Source organism: Betta splendens, chromosome 4 (assembly GCF_900634795.4).
Source record: "Betta splendens chromosome 4, fBetSpl5.4, whole genome shotgun sequence".
NCBI lineage: Eukaryota > Metazoa > Chordata > Actinopteri > Anabantiformes > Osphronemidae > Betta > Betta splendens.
This window is the reverse complement of record NC_040884.2, coordinates 27,903,374-27,919,801: the sequence shown is the minus strand read 5'-3', so window position 1 is coordinate 27,919,801 and position 16,428 is coordinate 27,903,374. Positions and strand designations below refer to the sequence as shown.

The window sequence follows — 16,428 nt, the reverse complement described above, 5'->3', positions numbered from 1 at the left end:
GTATGGTTAGAGGGGTTAATCCTGGTTTTAGTGAATTTGACTTGGGGACTGAAAGTACTCCATTATAGAAATGGTGCAAAGAATCTCCTGCTAAAATAACACAATGCATCTCTTCCAGGTAAATATTTATTAAATAACAGCATTCAAATGTACCAGACAAGCAGGGGAGAGATTGGTGAGGAATGAGTACAGTGATGGTTACAATGTGCCATGACAAGGTTCCAGAAAGCATTCAGATATTGGTTCATGTCCTGCAGTAACAGCAGCTGGTGGGGCCTTTCTGAAATAGCAGCTCCAGCATCAGCCATTTTACCTAAAAGAAAGAATCAAAACGTGGCAGCGGTTAAGTGGTGCAATGATCAGCCTCTCCCTTCATGAGGCTTTGCAAACAAACATCCCAGTGGAAAGAAGGAATGCATGATGTGGACTGGTGTGGTCCCACAGCTGATGGAGGCTACATCAGATCTCCCAAGCCACTGCCTCTGCAAGGCAGATAGGCGGTTTGTCCCAAATGAGCCTCTGTGCCGTGTGTGAGACCCCGACCAACAACCAAGGCAGCCTTTGGAAAATGTTTGTGATCCAATGAAAAAGATGGAGCGGATTATTATTGACTCAACTCTGTTAGATTTATCTCATCGCATCAGCTTTATACATACATCCTGTTTGAATGAACAGTGCATTACACAAAAGTACAAGGGAAAAATACTGGTTTTACACTATACATTTTCTAAAATATATACAGAGTAAAATAAGTTATGTTTCCATAATGAGCTGTAGCCAGTCTGCACTTTTGTGCAATTATATGCATTGTGTGTATACCAGAATATCCAATATGTCACACAGTCAAGAGTCTCTAAAGGCATATACTTATTTGGTTAAAGAGTGAGTTTTGCTTGAAGGCGACTCTCCTCCCAGAGCAGATCAATAAATGTATTTCTCTTTTTACACCCCCCAAAAGCAACCATGTGCCACAGGGTTACAATTACATGTTAAATATCCTAACATTTACAACCTAGGATGTTAGCTCTAATAAAAATACATTTCTCAAAAATATTCTTGCAGTGCTTTTCTCTTTAAAGCATGCGTTTCGAACAGTTTTAAACAAGATTTTTCTGTTTGCTCGTGGATCCTGATGCTGTGTCCTTGCATGCGCTTATGCAATCTCCCAGCTGAGGCCCAGCGGAGCCACTGGTCTGTACACTCGGCCCATCAGGTCAGATCGAGCAAAAAGAAAACAAAAAAGGTAACATCCCACTGCGGCCTTGTTTATTCCTTCCCAGGCACATCACCACACAACTTATTGCAACTGAATTTTGCAAGTTGGCTTTGTCTGGGAAAAGATAGAAGCTTTAAGCATTCATACATGTAACAATACACAGTCACAGTTATTCCCACACATCCTTTAGCCCTTTAAGTTGAAGTGTCTCATCCTCCTTCGGGAACCCTCACTGTCTGCCTCTCTCCTGAGCTGAGGCGAGCAGGGGGGTTCATTTGTATCCAGACTAGTCCACTCCAGTTGCCTGTAGGACACAGGCTCACAGTCCAGTGCTGACCATGGTGGTGTGAGGTTGGCAGGCCTGCGCCTGACTTAGAGCCTCTCGAATCTGCAGGTTGAGCTCCATGAGGCGGCTGCTGGCCTGTGACAGATCTCTGCTGGGGCCTACCACTGCCAGGCAGCCCGTCTGCCCCAGCGTCTGGTGACGGAAGTAGATGTGCAGAAGGGTCTGGACTGCATTGTCGGTCTCATTGCCAAAGATGTCGTTGGGCCACAAAGACCTGAAGAATGAAACATGAAGCCAAGGTGTTAATGAAGATACTGCAGAACAAAGGTTGATGACAAACAGGTGGCAGCATTCAAACTTTATATAACATGGCTATATTAGCTATAGTGTGTGTGACTGACAGCAGCTAAATATGGTCAAACCAGAGTTTACGTTCACTAAGTTTAAGTAACAGCAATGTTTTTTTTAATATTCTTTCACTGAGCAGATTTAATTAAAAAAAACAAAAAAACTGTATTAATTCCAGGAGGAAATTGCTTTGCCTACTTTTTATTGCTCTTAACACAGACAGACAGAAACAACATTATCACAAATATAAATAACATCCAGTTTGTCCTTGTATTATAATTTGCATCTTCTGATCCATTTAATGATTTTCAGATGTATATGATATCCTGGCTTCCAGCCTATTTTCAGATGCAGCATGACCTCATCACAACGTCACTGCTTTTGATGTTTTGCTGATTTGAACAGGATCTTACCTAAAGGCTTTGACCTGTGTGATGGCAGAGCTGAAGTCTCTGGCTCTCAGACTCTCAATCAGGGACTGGATGGCCATCTCTGTGTTGGTCTGGGCAGTGTCAGACATACACACATCCTCCTGACAGTCATTTCCTGTTTCTGCCTCCTTTAAACAGCTCTCCAGGATAGTGAGTTCCTCCGACATGTTGGTCACCTTAGAAACAGAGATGAAATCGTAACGCCGCATATCACAGCAAACGTGCCAGATGTACCAAGGAGGTCCACAAAATAAACAAACAAAATAAATATTTACTGGAATAGTCGAACCCTTTGCTTCATGAGAGTCGGTCTAATTTCATTACAACTGATCGATTGAGTTCAAGTTCAGTTGAAATGCAGCCCAGATAAGGACTGTGGCTGTTCTATTTCAACAATGCATATTAATCTGTTTGGTCTCACCTCTGCCTCCCTCTTCATGGTGTCCACCTTGCTGATGAGCTTGCAATAGGCCTGGAAGAGCAGCAGCAGCTGAAAGTGCAACTTGTAAAGCCTGCGACATAACTCCAACTCCTACAGAGACAGAAACAAGACCCATTTACGTGTCATACAGCCGCCTATACGGCACTGGACTTGCACTGATGCTCGTGATTAGACAGATGCGTATCCTGGGTTAGAGAAGGAGGAGTAGATGAAAGGGTTAAGAGGCCTGGAGCAAAGTGCCACCTGGTCTGGACCATGGAGCAAGAGGTGAGGCGACTACTACCTCAATTAGCGAGGATAGCGAGCGAGCTCTATTAGAAAAATGCCTGTCTTCACCTTTTCCCCACTATGGCCATCTAGATGAATGACCCACATTTAAGTGGGTAATTATTAAAAGCTCAAACTCTAATCCAGGACAACATGGGAAGAGCCATGACGACAATACTATCTCTCAGCCTCTGCTAACCCAGGGTGGCGTTTCCCTCCCCCCAAAAAAAAAAAATCATTAGAAATACTACACTTAAAGGTTTCATCATCTATCTCCAGACAGAATCAGAGTGCAGTACAAAAGCAGTTAAGATGTTGATTATCCAGTGACAGACATATAAACAAGCTTATATTATGATCGGGTGGATGGGAGCATTGAGCTGAGTAATGAACGTGGTAGGAACAGAGACAGAGGTGGGTGGGCTTGTGGAAGCAGAGAACATTCTGTGGCTGTCAACAGCGGCGCAAATGTGTACACAGAGATGCGATGGTCAGATGTCATGATTATTAGAGTCTATAATATGAGAACCACTTACTGCTAGATTTTCCATTTGCTAAGCAAAAGGGTGAGCAGGTCACACAAAAAAACAAAAAACACAGAAGGAGAGAAAGACCAAGAATTAGTGAGCTTTAACATGGCAGCTGAGACACAGTGACCTGACAGGCAAAGAGCAGTGATTCCTCATCTTCCCTTCACACAGGTCAGGGAATGCCCAGTGCTGAAACATGCAAGCTCGCCTCAGCTGTAACAGACTACTGTGTGCTGAAGTAGGAAGAAGAGTTGAAGACTTTTAATGTGTCGATTCGGGGACGAAAGGAGCACATCGGTTTTACTGGGGGGAAACTGGGAGCATGCAATCCACAGCTTCAGGTTCCTGGAACTGGTCTAAGATAAACTGTGTCCACTAACATGAGGAGTGACAGATCATGCAACCTAGGATCGCTGAGTGTGACTCATTTCTATAGTACTGTGTGGATGCTAAACAACCATCAGCCCCACTGCATGAGAAAGACAAAACACTATCTATGAAGTCCAACTGAAGCCAACGTTGCAAAATGCAATAAATAATATTATCTTTTATTTATAGTTTTATTTTAAATGTCTCTGGGAGAATATAAGAAAAGCTCCTTTAAGTCCCAGAGTTGGACCAACAGCATCTGGTCAGCCCACAATAGCTCCAGCTCAGAAACAGAACCAAGTCCGCTCACTGCAATAATAACGTTGAACTAATTAGCTACATAGCCTGGAAACTGACGCTAACAGTGCTCCCTGGTGGCTGCTTGGTTGCTTGCTCTGACACCTCTCTGGTGCAGTTTGTCATATTTGTTCATGGGACAATGAGAAGCTCTTGTTTTGATTCAGATCCGAATCAGAGTCAGTGGCAGCCTGCGAGTCAGAGACTGTCTGCCAACTACAGAACAATGGCGCAAACATTTGATTGGTGGCTCTTAACTATGACGCATAAAATCACAAAGTATTACAGAAAGCACAAAGTATGTACATAAAATTCATTTGGATTTCTCCTCAAAGAAATAAATAGATAATGTAAATGTGAAACATTATTTCAGTTGGACTTCAAGTGACTTGTTCAGCCATAGACATAGATTTTTCAATATCACATAGAGCCACTTTTTCATCCACTAAACCAGTGTCCACTCCTACCTGTGCGTGAGTATTGAGTTGTTGGTTGCTGTCTTTGTCCCCAAATGTTTTCCTGCAGTTCTCCAGCCACTAAAAGGTGACAGAAAAACAGATTAGGTAAAGAGGAAAAATACAAGAGCCTTTTACCTCCTCTGAGCATATTTATCTGCATTACAAATAACAAAAAATGTCAAAAACTGGTCAGGGATGGGATTTAATAAGAGTTTCGTACTTAGCGAATTAAAGAAGGCCTGTTCCAGGGCATGAGATGGTATACACCCCTCCAGGGACTATTGCCGTCTCATTCAATTAGCGCCCCTGCATCACTGAACCCTCTGCAATCTCATCTCATGTGTTCATTCCCCTCCCCCCACATCCCTCCTCCCGCCTGCTCCTCTAACTGATTTAGGAGTGCTGAGGTTATTTTTATCCCTACAGCAGGAGATGTCACCAGTGATGCAGACACTAACAACAGCTAAATGTGTTCCTACCCGATACTGATTCCATACCCCCACACGCGCATAGCTCATCTGAAACTGCAACATTGCAGAATTTAGAGAAAACTGTTTCAGGAGAACGTGATAGTTCAAAATAAATCACTTACAAGCTCTGCTGCTTCTCTTTTTGCGTTGTAGGTGTCCAGGTGCTCCTGCAACTCCAGTACACTAAACTTCAGAGTCTCCAATAGTCCACAAGAGACCAGCTACAACAGCAAGACAGGACACCACATACATTAACCACAACACCACCCATCACGAACACATTACATGACACAAATATCTACAGCAGGACACACATACATATTGAGGAATTTGCATGACTATACTGAAAACGCTTAATCAGTTAGAAGGAAATTATTGCAGACGGTCATGCAGAACAGCCTCACCGTCTCTGCATCCAGCAGCACAGTGGGGCACTGAGAGCGAGACGTCATGACTTCCAAGGAGCTGAGGAACTGATTACCCATTCGCTGGAGCCTTTCCCCGAGAAAGCGAACAGATGCGTGTGTAATAGAGCCAAATTTCATCTGAATGCTCTACATTCAGCAAAAGACATTAAAGGGAAAAAGAAAAAGAGTGTTGATGAGAAGGCTCTTCGGGAGCAGCAAATACCAAAAAGGCAAAAAAAATGCATTCAACAAAACATTGAGAAGTCATTTACCTGAAAGAGCCGGGAGAACACGTGGAACGTGTAAACAGCAGACGAGCCATCTGTATCTGACAGCATCTGGTTGACATGGCAACGCCAGGCATCTTCCTCATTGTCGTAGGCAACAGGCTGGAATGCTGCCAGAATGGCAGAGAGGAAGGGCGAAGGGGGCGGAGAGGCCTGAATCTCTGGGAAGCAGTCTGCGTCACCTTCATCTTGACTGAAACACACGGGACCAATAAGCTACAGCCAGACATGCTTTACACTCCCCTCGGTCCTTACCGCAGGACAAATGTAAACACACACACACGCTTGCCAGCCCTCGCTGCAAGTGAACAACCTCATATCGCTGTAGCTGCCTCCTGTGCTGCAGACTCCGCTGCAGTATATTGAGGGCTATAATCTACTGCAGTGCTCTAGCACAATAACAACATGAGCTATTAGCATTTTAGCATCATGCAAACATCTCTTCTCTCTCACACAAATTCATAGCAGATACTCACAGGCCTGTAGGACCAAACAACCTGAAGAAGCAGACTGAATACAAGTATCTAAAGCCTGCGCTGCCAAGAGCGGCAGCGGACACAGTCTCTGTCCTCATCATAACCCCAACTCCCGCTTCTTTTTCCCTTACGTCTCCCCTCATCTGCAGAATGACTGTGCTGCAACGGCTAACAGCGCTCCCATCCCACACAGAACTGCAGAGAGCTCTACGCAAGCTAGGCACACGCACACCAACATATGCACCCTCTTCTAGAAACAGAGCCCACTGCCAGCCACAGAGATACAAGTATTAAATGCTATGATAAAAACAGCAGTACGCATTTTTCCAAATAACACAACTGATCATCCACCTCAGGCAATCACTTGCATTATACGTAAACAAGTTATACACTCAGTGATTTCTTTAGAGTAAAAGCCCTTGAGTACTACGATATATACATGCAAAGTCTGACTGAATGCTTGCGCATGAGTGCTTGCTTATTCTGTAAGGTTTCTCCATTTTTGAGAGTAGTGGGAATCATGACTTCATGATAGTCCTCCAACCAGAATTGGCCCACCTTCAAGAGGGAACATTGAAGGTGAGCCAGTTTGGCTCAAGTCTGCTTTTCAAAGTCCCGGGCTACATGGGGTCCATACCAAAGGAGGAAAACCCCCATTATAGCATTTAAAACCTAATGTCACAAGACAGACCCCCTATGTACCGTGATCCAATGCATGTTTATGATGGATGAATAAAACTACCATATAGACCTCTCTATCAGTCACAGATTTTGATAAAAATAAATATAGTAAAAAGTAAAAGTAAAAAAAATTAATGCTGTTTAAACAACTTCATCATTAAATTGAGCTCTCTAAATTTTGAACTAGATGCTATTTTGGCATAAGCTGCAACTGCACATGCTCACAAAAATATCACCCCCTCAGTTTAGCATAGTGGTGGCAGCAACATGCTGTGGGGATACTTCTTTTCAACATGCTACTGGAGGCTTGTGAAGGTAAAGAATATATACACAACAAAACCAGGAAATATGCTGAAATTAATTAATGAATTAAAAAGGACCAGTATGCATAAAAATATCTAGATGACATCTGTTCATCTCAGAAGGTTCTACAGTTACCTAAGTTACAACTATGCTACAATGTTTTTATCACTTTATGATACAGTTTTAAAGGACAATTCTTAAAATGTATCTTGCATAGGATTTTGCTTTAAACATTTGTGTTACAGATCACTGATCTGAGAAAAGGTCAGCATGCATTTGGATTAAAACTAAAATTCTGGTAAACTCACCTGGACATGCCAGAGAAGTCAGCCTCCTCTTCTTCACAGCGCTCATCCAGCTCCTTCAAGGCTTGTGTCACATCCTCTTCCCACACAGAGCCACAGGTGCTGTCTGGATCAGCATCTGGTTCTGGCTGAGTCTCATATGGCAATGTCAATGAAAGAGCCAGAACTGTCTGGGCTTCCTCCTCACTAAGAGATCCTGGTGGAGTATCTATGGCTGGCGGGGGAGGGGGGGCTGGGTCCAGTTCCTCCTGAGGGTCCTGTGTCTCGTGGGGGTCCTGAGTGCCCTGAGAATCTGGAGGATCCTGAGGGTCTGTAAGGTCGCACAGCTCGGTAGGGTCAGAGGGAAGAGGGGGGGCACTGCAAAACCCAGTATCTTCACTCACACTGCTGCTCAGTTCATCTGCAGCAGTCACGCTCACAGCATCCTATAGATCAACCAGAGGGAGGCGCTCAGGAACAGATGATGCCCAATATAAACATAAAACCTATTTCAGGTGTCAAAATTGTCTACATCAACTGGAGAAAAAGTTACTGCTTAATCTTTATATAGCCTGAATTAACACTGCTATAGCCTGTACTTAACATTGTAGCTTCTGTAACAAGAAAAAAAACCTTTAAGTCAGCATTTTTACCATGTTCATGTTCCTGAAATTACTCATGGTAGTCCATAGGCTAATATAATGAGTTCTGAGAAATTAATTTAAAAAAAAATCAATAAACACAAGGTAATATCATTAATCGCTGAAATGCCAAGACATGCACGTTACTGTAGATCTAAATGGACTCTACTACTAAAATGTAAATGGTAGACAGTATCTGTGACACGGATGCTGCAGGACTCAGCAGTGAGCAGCGTAGAGTACATCACATCAACAACCGTATATATTTGTATCTAACTTGTTTAACGGAAAACCAGCCACAGAGTCTGACTGAGACACACTGCATATGTAACATGTTGTAGTAAAGCGCATAAATGGAGGACGGATTTTTGGGGGGGCTGCAGGAGCTCTAATTAAACTTGCTTGTTTTTGTCCTGTCTTTTTTTTTTAGTCTAATGCATTAAGAAGGCCGAGTGTGGCAGACAGCCAGTACATCACAGAGACAGCAGCTTTATTACAGAAAGCTTTTAGAAGTGGTCATGGCCATCTTGGAGTGAATGAGTATGAGTATTGATGGTTTTATCTAAGGCTCATTACACTAAGAGCTCAACCTGCGATGGGGGAGATGCCCTTGGGATGACATTCAAGGGGATGATCATTTTCTAGCTCGAATTCCTAGAAAGTTACATTTACGTGTTGCTGTACAAGACAATTCCCATTTTACAAGACAATATTATTTACGAACTACCGTTAGAGTAAGAAATGTAGCCGTTAGAAAAGCTGCTCTATGTTATGTTAATACAATAGCACAGTGAAGCAGGTTAAGTTGTCTAGAGTGCCAGTGGTTTTTATTCACTTAAGTTAACACACTACTTGTGACAGAGTGATACTCACACATGCAGCTGCTGGAGGATAAAGTGAGTTGGTGAGTTGGTGTCCATTTCAAGTTTTTAATGGCAGGTTTAGTTGAAATGGTCAGTTGCTGTGTTATTGGAGGTGAGCAGTAACAGCTGACCTGAGGTGAGCTTTTGTTTTTCGATGCTGCCCAAATCATACAAGCGAGCCCCACCGCATAGCTAGTAGGCAAGCAACACCCAAAGCACAACGACAACGGAAATGGCAGCAGGAGGGACAAAATGCGAAAGCAGAACACAAAGTCTTAACCCGGCAGCAGGCAGACACTTAAATGCCAAGCGCTTGGCACCTTCAAAGACCCCCCTGAAGGTAGCTGAACCGCTGCCTCCATAAAAGACACGTAAACAAGTAGAGCAGAAGCAGGTAAGAGGCAAACGGCGAAGAAAAGACAAGCTAGAAAGCACCCGTGCACCACATCTTATTGCTATTCCCGATTGATCGCACCTCAGGCAGCTGGCTGCTGGCGCTGTCTGAGTGGGCCCTCTCCAACATGGGACTATCCAGCCGAAGTGACGGCAGAGAGGGTAGGACGCTGGCCTCCTCAGTCAGGGCACTGCTGGATGATTCTTGGGATTGTTGCAAGGAGTCCACATGGTTGGATGTGGTGTCATCTGTAGCAGAGTCACTGTTGAGCTAGAACATATAAAGGACCAGTTAGCTGGATAAAAAGAAATATAGACTCAGTTAATGCAAGGCTTATTTTGAGTACAGCAGGTGAGTGAAGGCTGTCACCAAACACTCTGCTGCTGGGAATTAAAACAGGGGTACTTTACAACTATCCCTGTGGTTATTAAAAACTAACTTCAACCAAATGGCTCATTAGATTACACTTCATGTATTTGCTTACTTTATTGCATTAAATTAAAATTAAAATTTAAAAAACAATAAATAAAAAAATAATAATATTATGACTTGCATCCTGTGGTTCTATCTTGAAAAGTATTAGAATTTTAATTTTATTTTAATATAAAGACCATCTATGAGTCTAAACCATTTGTATTTCAATAGGAAATGACCATAACCATGCTTTTGTGTCAAGCAGAACCAAGTTAGTGATTTTAATCTACCGTTCAAATAATTCAGCCTTTTAAATAGGGTTCAGCAATAAGCAAAGTCATGCCAACATAAAAAAATATTCATCCCTCAAAAATCTAAACCTTAGTTGACAGTTGCGAAAATGCAGCATGCCAATTTGCTGACATTATTGACACTGCAAGTCTACAAACAGTTATATTCAATGTTCAAGAGAGGCAAAAGCTCATTCTCTCACCGTGCACTAAGATAAAGAAGAGCAGCAGAACAAAGAAAGGAAATATTTAAATTAGAATCACTATCAAAGAACTGTTATGAATGGAGTTATTAGCAGCAGATTTGAAGACCTGGCTTGCAATGCACAACAAAAGAAAAAATAGTTAGGAAGAAGCAGCTAAACTAGTAAAAGTGCAAAGAAATATGATGGAATATTACAGGTCATGTCTTGCACTTGAATTATATCAGAGGTATTTTTATTAATTAAACTATGAAGATGAACATGTTTGGTCTCAACAAATGATGAATTTATTGATTTACTCTGACCCAAGGTGAATTTACCAAAGTTATTTAAATGTTCCTATATTGTACTTACCTATTAAAAATACTAGAAAGGAGAGGGGCATTAGTTTAGCAGTGAGAGGTAGAGAGTCTGGCGTCTGAATTGTGCATCTACCACCAGCAAAGAAGCAAGCATCTAGCCTCTTGTCCTACTGGCAGCAGGTGCAGCTCATTGCGCGCGTGCACACATACACACGCGCACACACACACGCACACCATGCCAGCGGGCTGTGTGTGGAGCACGGTGGGTTGTGGAGACCCTGATCAGAGTGGGACTTACAAGGCCGGAGCGGGTGAGAATCTGGCTAGCACTCAGTACCTCCTCCTCAGATGATTCATCTGTGTCCTCGTGGTTGGTTAGGTTGAGGCTTGGTGTGCTGCCCGTGTACTGGCACTCCTGCAATGACGGCGTGTCGCCTTTGTCCATGCTTTCCAGGGAGCGACGGCGCACACCCCAGTTGAAATTGTCCATGCTCTCGCCCTACAGAACAAGAAAGCAAACCGCAATGAGACATACTGCTTACATTTACAGGATCTGGAAGAGGCTTGACAAGAACAAAGAAACAAAGCACAAGACAAATATTTACTGAACACAGACATTCCAAGACAAGACAAGTGGGTGCATTCATTTTGATCTGCATTTTTTCAGTGTTATATGATAAACGTTCACAAAACTCAGCGATGAATTAAAAAAAATTAAAAGAATTAAAACACAATTTGATGTCAAAACAGAGGCACCAGGACACATCTCTACCAAGCTTTCCACCACAGACTTACCTGCAACTCCTTGTGGCAAGAGAGGAGAAGGAACATGTGTTAGTAGACTTAGGACAGTTACAAAGAAGATTCAGGACAAAAAAGTTGGACGAACAACACAAATATTAATCAACAACAATAAAATATACAAAGCTATGGATTAGTAACAAACATGCCTATACAGTGTAGATATTTATTGACTATGTGAACAAATAAAACCTAAACCTAAATGCAAAGGTTTGATCAATTCTCACCTCAGCATCCTCCAACTCTACATCTAAGAAGTCAAAGTCCTTGAAGACACCAAACTGCTGCTCACTGCCTGTATCTTCACCTTGCATCTCCTCCTCTCTTACCACCTCCTCTACTGTTGGTATGAGACTGGTTTGCTGGTCGGTAGAGTCCAGGTCCTCACTGGATGAGAATACCACCTTTAAAAGGAAGGAGGGAAGACCCTTTAATGCCAGACAATAAAGAATCCCTATAGGTCCATTCAAAGTCATTTTTACAAAAGCCAATCAATGATAAGAAGGCAAAAGAATTCTTCAACTGTGAATTTACAGAGACCTTGTCTGAGGCTTTAGAGTAGGAGAGGAGTCTTACAGATGGATTTTTGGGAATGCCAGACTCAGGGCCACAAAGAGACAGGACGTTCATCAGCCTCTCTCTGGTTCGTCTCTGTAACAAGAACACAAAAACAAAATGATAAAAGTACATTACTTGATGATGATACATTGTGTGCAAAATCCATCACACATCATCCGTATCAGATCCAAACAACAGATGTAAGGCTTTAATATAAGTCCTAGAGGTACCTGAGAGAGTTGAGGCCTCTTCCAGCTTACTGGCACTAAACCATTGGAGTTGGAGCCTGATGATGTGGAGGAGGTGCTCCTAGTTACAGCAATCACTTGCGGCTTTCCATTCCTGCTCGCTGCGGTGCGCTGATCACCATATTTATGCCCTATGATTGGTGTCTGAACAGTCAAATTACCGAAAGGTTACAAACAGAATAACCTTGACGTGAACACTGGAAATGTAGTAATAATACACAGAACACTGACTTCTGAGATGTCAAAGTGGAAGTCCAGCGTTTTGCCAGGCAGCTCCTTAGAAGAATTATTGAATATACGAGTAAAGGCGATTTCTGGAGAGCCACATGATTCGGTGCTGTAAGAGTGCTGCACATCATCTGGAACAGCAAGGCTTGCTGAGCGAGACACCACCAGCTTCAGGATGTTTTGAGCCGCCTTCCAATGCTGGCTCTGTGTAAAAGAAAGAGTGAAAATGATGATGATTCATTGTAAGACTATGTAGGCGGGAATTGAAATACTAATTTTCTCCTACTCACAGAAATCAAAAACTATGGTCTGTTTTAATATCTAAACAATGTCAGTTGTATACAAGTCAAATTGTACAAACCCTGACACTGTATACTACATAAATGCTTTATACAGAAGAAAACACCATGGGTTAATACCATGTGAGATTACCAAAGGCAACGATAGTGATGTGAGTGAGAAGCCCAAAGTGCATTGGGTGGTAACAGGATTCTGTTAAAAGCTACTGCAGCATCTTGTCAATACCTGTTAGATGAATCGTATTCTTTCTTATATTGAATTGTGCTGTTCATAGACCACAGGTAGTGTGCTGAAGGCTCACCTGAACGTATTTGCCAATGATCTTCATGATCTCCAGGTTGAATTGTTTGACTGGAGCTGCTGATAGATCAACGTGACTTAGCAGGCTGTAGATGATCTGCAATAAAGACTGTTGCATGCTGGGAAGGCCCTTTTCCAGCAACTGAGAAACAAAAGACAGACACCTTCATGGTAAGCAGTGTTTTTATATTTCCATTTGTGAGTACCAACAAAAAGCCTAAAATCATACCTCAGCTAAGTAAGTGACCAAGTTCAACGTTATGGCAGCAAAGGCATCATGGAGGTAACGACAGACCACGTTGATCCAGTTGGTGCAATCGCGAGAATAGCTGTGTGTGCTGTACAGACTCATCATGTGGGCCAGGTTGGAAAGTGTGGCGGACTTTTCGTCTGTGCAAACCTTGGCTATTTTATCTGCTGTCTCCTTACAGAAAGAAGTTGGGCTGTCGAAGTGCAGGATAAGGTGTGGCAGGAGGCACAGGACATTTAAAGGAAAACCTGAAACAGGATGCAGAAAAAACACACAAAGCAATAAATTCAATGAAGAGAACAATGTAAGTCTGTGTGCAACAGTTTTTTAGGTATTTTAAACAATGAATGTTCTTTACCTGCTACTTGTGAAGGGTCTACTAATGTATGCCTGGAGACACTGATGAGTTTGCTGAGCAGGTGGATGGTGAGCTCCTGAGTAGAAGCAGAGGTGAAGCCCTTCAGGAAGAGCTGCAGCAGGCCGGGGAAGCTGTACCACTTCAGCTTGGCTTGGACCTTCTCCAGACGCTCTCTGCTATCAGCACGATCTAGAGGCAGCTGGCCCAGAAGCTTGTTCAGCAGACGCAAAGCCAGCAGGTACTCAAACTCGTAGTCCGACTCCAACAAAGAGGCGGCAATCCAGAACACAGTGGCCATCAGGTTTGAAGGGTCTACGGGGGGTACGGCATCCCCTCCTGGACTCCCTCCTCCACCAAGTGACGATAAGCTTCGCGTACGTGCCAGGTTTCCGTGGCTACCGCAGAGTCTGTCTGCTATGTCGAGGGTGTTGCTCCTACGTCTGTCTGTTTTTCGTTCACCCATCAGGCTAGCACGGAGGGAGCTGCTGCGATTATGGACGTAATGGAATAGACCACCACTGTTCATATTCAGCTGCCCTGTGCTTTTCCTGTTGGAAGCAAACTTAGGCCCCAGCAAATGATCACGTGTAGAAGTTCTGTTGGGAACACAGGTAAATCTGTTATTATCCATGTAACTGAAAGAGTCAGTAATAGAGAAGGTATTCGTGGATGACCTACTGTGCTAAAGCAGTGAGGAGGTCGTAGTTTTTCATCGTGTCTGCTAGTGTGTCAATTCCTGCCTCCAACGTCAGAAGCAGTTCAATGACGAAGCCCTAAAGAGAAAAAAACAGTAGTCAGCTTGAAGAAACAAACGATTCTCCTGTCATAATAATTGTTAACATCTTTTCATTACAGAAAAATATGGATCTAGATGAGACAAACATTACTTGCAAAAATATTTTTCTTTTTGTAGAGCCAAAAAAACCTTTGACCTTTGCAGTGAAAACAATTAACTAGACATATATTAAAAACGGACAAGTAGTGTCAGAGACCACTACGGAGGATCGTGTGTTCTTTTGGTTCTAACCTGAGCCTCCTCTCCTGGGTCTCCTACAGTCTCTACTAGCCGAGACAAAATGTCAGACAGCGTGGCAGGAGTCAGAGGTTGTTTGAGTGCCCTGAAAATCTGGAAGGAACGGCCAGCGTAGTGGCGACAACAACAAGACAGAGCTGTTCGGAGAGCTATTTCACTCAGCAACGACTCCAGCGGGAAACCTGAAGGGATGCACAACATATAAAAAGGTGAATACAAAACAAGAACAAGCAAATAACTATAAAGTGATTAACTTTGTTAATTGTTACAGACCTGAGGGTGAATGCCTGAAAACAGTCATTACATGTCTCACAAAGACGCTCAGCTGGTCAGCGCTCTTTATGTTGGGGTTTTTGGGAGACACATCCTCATGGTTCCACAGTGGGCCTCGCTTTCTACAGGAAAAAGAAAAAAAACACAGATCAGATTACATGACCTGTCAGCAGCTGCAGATTTACACCACACCTCCAAACATCTCATCAGGCCAAACAAAGCAAACAAACAAATTAAAACAAAAAAATCAAACCAATGCAAAATAAAAATACCCATTCCTTTTAGACACTGCTGGAAGCATGAAAGCAAATAATTGAGTAAAAAGTATGAGCAATAGTTTTTTGAGGTGCTGAACATCTAAATGGGTTAAATATGCATCAGACCAAGTAATAATTGTGGTGTAGTGACTTGTATAAATGTATTTAACGAAAAATGTGCATTGTCATGAAACAGTTTGAAACTCACCTTGATGTAATGAACTCAATAAGAGCTTTGGCCTTCTCGTCCTGTTCAACACTGACATCTACCTCACTGAACAGTGGAGGGGAGAGATGTGACAGAGCTGTGCCCCCTGCCCCCAGACTTATACTAGAGGATGTGGAACTCGTGCTGAGGCCCGAGTCTGTCATGGGCGATGGCTGAGAGTCTGACGCCATCTCCTGCACTCCTATAGCAACAATTCACATACACATTGACCTGCATGGCAAACTTGTAGTCTCTTTGATGATTTTTTAACACCAAAAAACATTTATTATCTACATAATAGCAATAAAATCAAGATTAAAACATGTATGTGACAAACTTAAATTGATCATCTGTTAGTGTAAGCTTTACAAATATAATGCTGCTCTAACCAGTGTCTTATAAGGTTTGTTACTGCCACCTAGTGAGCTGTTTTGGCAACACAAACAATTATGTGCAACAGTTTTGTTACTTTTTCTTTAGTTTGCGATGGTTTACTTTTAATATTTCTTACTTTTTAATCTACAGTGAGCACTTACCTGTGAGGTTAAGGTCTGGAGCAATAGGCTTCACAGTCAGAACCCTTGGATCATTGTAGTCTCGGTTTCGTAAAAGCACCATAGCCACAGACCGAACGTTGCCATTCGCCCCCTGGACAACTAGCAGATGAAGCAGTAGACGTTTGCAGTGCTCGTAGACTTCTGGATGTTGGTGATCAAACCCTGGAAAAAGAAAGAATATGGTCTGATGAATTTAAGGAAATTAACTTAACAAAAATAAGAAAACAATCTTTTCTTGACAATTATGGACGGTCAAGCTACAGAAATAAAGGCCAGACATCACCTATAAAAATAGCATGTAGCAACAGGTGCAAATAGGCACTCCACTCCACTTTGACACCATGGTCCACAATGAGGTCTGTCAGTAGGATGACTGCAATGTTACATCTGAAAAACAG

The 16,428-nt window shown here is 42.7% G+C and overlaps 1 protein-coding gene across 12 annotated transcripts in view; it reads right to left on the bottom strand.

The window, feature by feature from the left end:
- Positions 1-112: 112 nt before the first annotated feature.
- The window catches only part of fryl (furry homolog, like), a 48,883-nt gene continuing 32,567 nt past the window's right edge, over positions 113-16,428 (bottom strand). For 6 of the 12 annotated variants that reach the window (XM_055508140.1, XM_055508141.1, XM_029146229.3 and 3 more), the window contains 24 exons: positions 16,314-16,417; positions 16,010-16,192; positions 15,474-15,675; positions 15,009-15,130; positions 14,730-14,917; positions 14,381-14,475; positions 13,703-14,298; positions 13,324-13,592; positions 13,096-13,236; positions 12,498-12,698; positions 12,249-12,410; positions 12,001-12,111; positions 11,688-11,864; positions 10,958-11,158; positions 9,532-9,720; positions 7,577-7,998; positions 5,794-6,001; positions 5,519-5,668; positions 5,237-5,335; positions 4,654-4,722; positions 3,527-3,544; positions 2,703-2,813; positions 2,264-2,457; positions 113-1,776 (listed from right to left, as the gene is read on the bottom strand). In XM_055508140.1, the coding sequence (XP_055364115.1) occupies positions 1,536-1,776; positions 2,264-2,457; positions 2,703-2,813; positions 3,527-3,544; positions 4,654-4,722; positions 5,237-5,335; positions 5,519-5,668; positions 5,794-6,001; positions 7,577-7,998; positions 9,532-9,720; positions 10,958-11,158; positions 11,688-11,864; positions 12,001-12,111; positions 12,249-12,410; positions 12,498-12,698; positions 13,096-13,236; positions 13,324-13,592; positions 13,703-14,298; positions 14,381-14,475; positions 14,730-14,917; positions 15,009-15,130; positions 15,474-15,675; positions 16,010-16,192; positions 16,314-16,417 (4,453 nt within the window). In that variant the 3' untranslated portion in view covers positions 113-1,535. The remainder of the gene's footprint in view (positions 1,777-2,263; positions 2,458-2,702; positions 2,814-3,526; positions 3,545-4,653; positions 4,723-5,236; positions 5,336-5,518; positions 5,669-5,793; positions 6,002-7,576; positions 7,999-9,531; positions 9,721-10,957; positions 11,159-11,687; positions 11,865-12,000; positions 12,112-12,248; positions 12,411-12,497; positions 12,699-13,095; positions 13,237-13,323; positions 13,593-13,702; positions 14,299-14,380; positions 14,476-14,729; positions 14,918-15,008; positions 15,131-15,473; positions 15,676-16,009; positions 16,193-16,313; positions 16,418-16,428) is intronic. The other 6 variants (XM_029146234.3, XM_029146236.3, XM_029146235.3 and 3 more) reach the window with 4 other exon arrangements.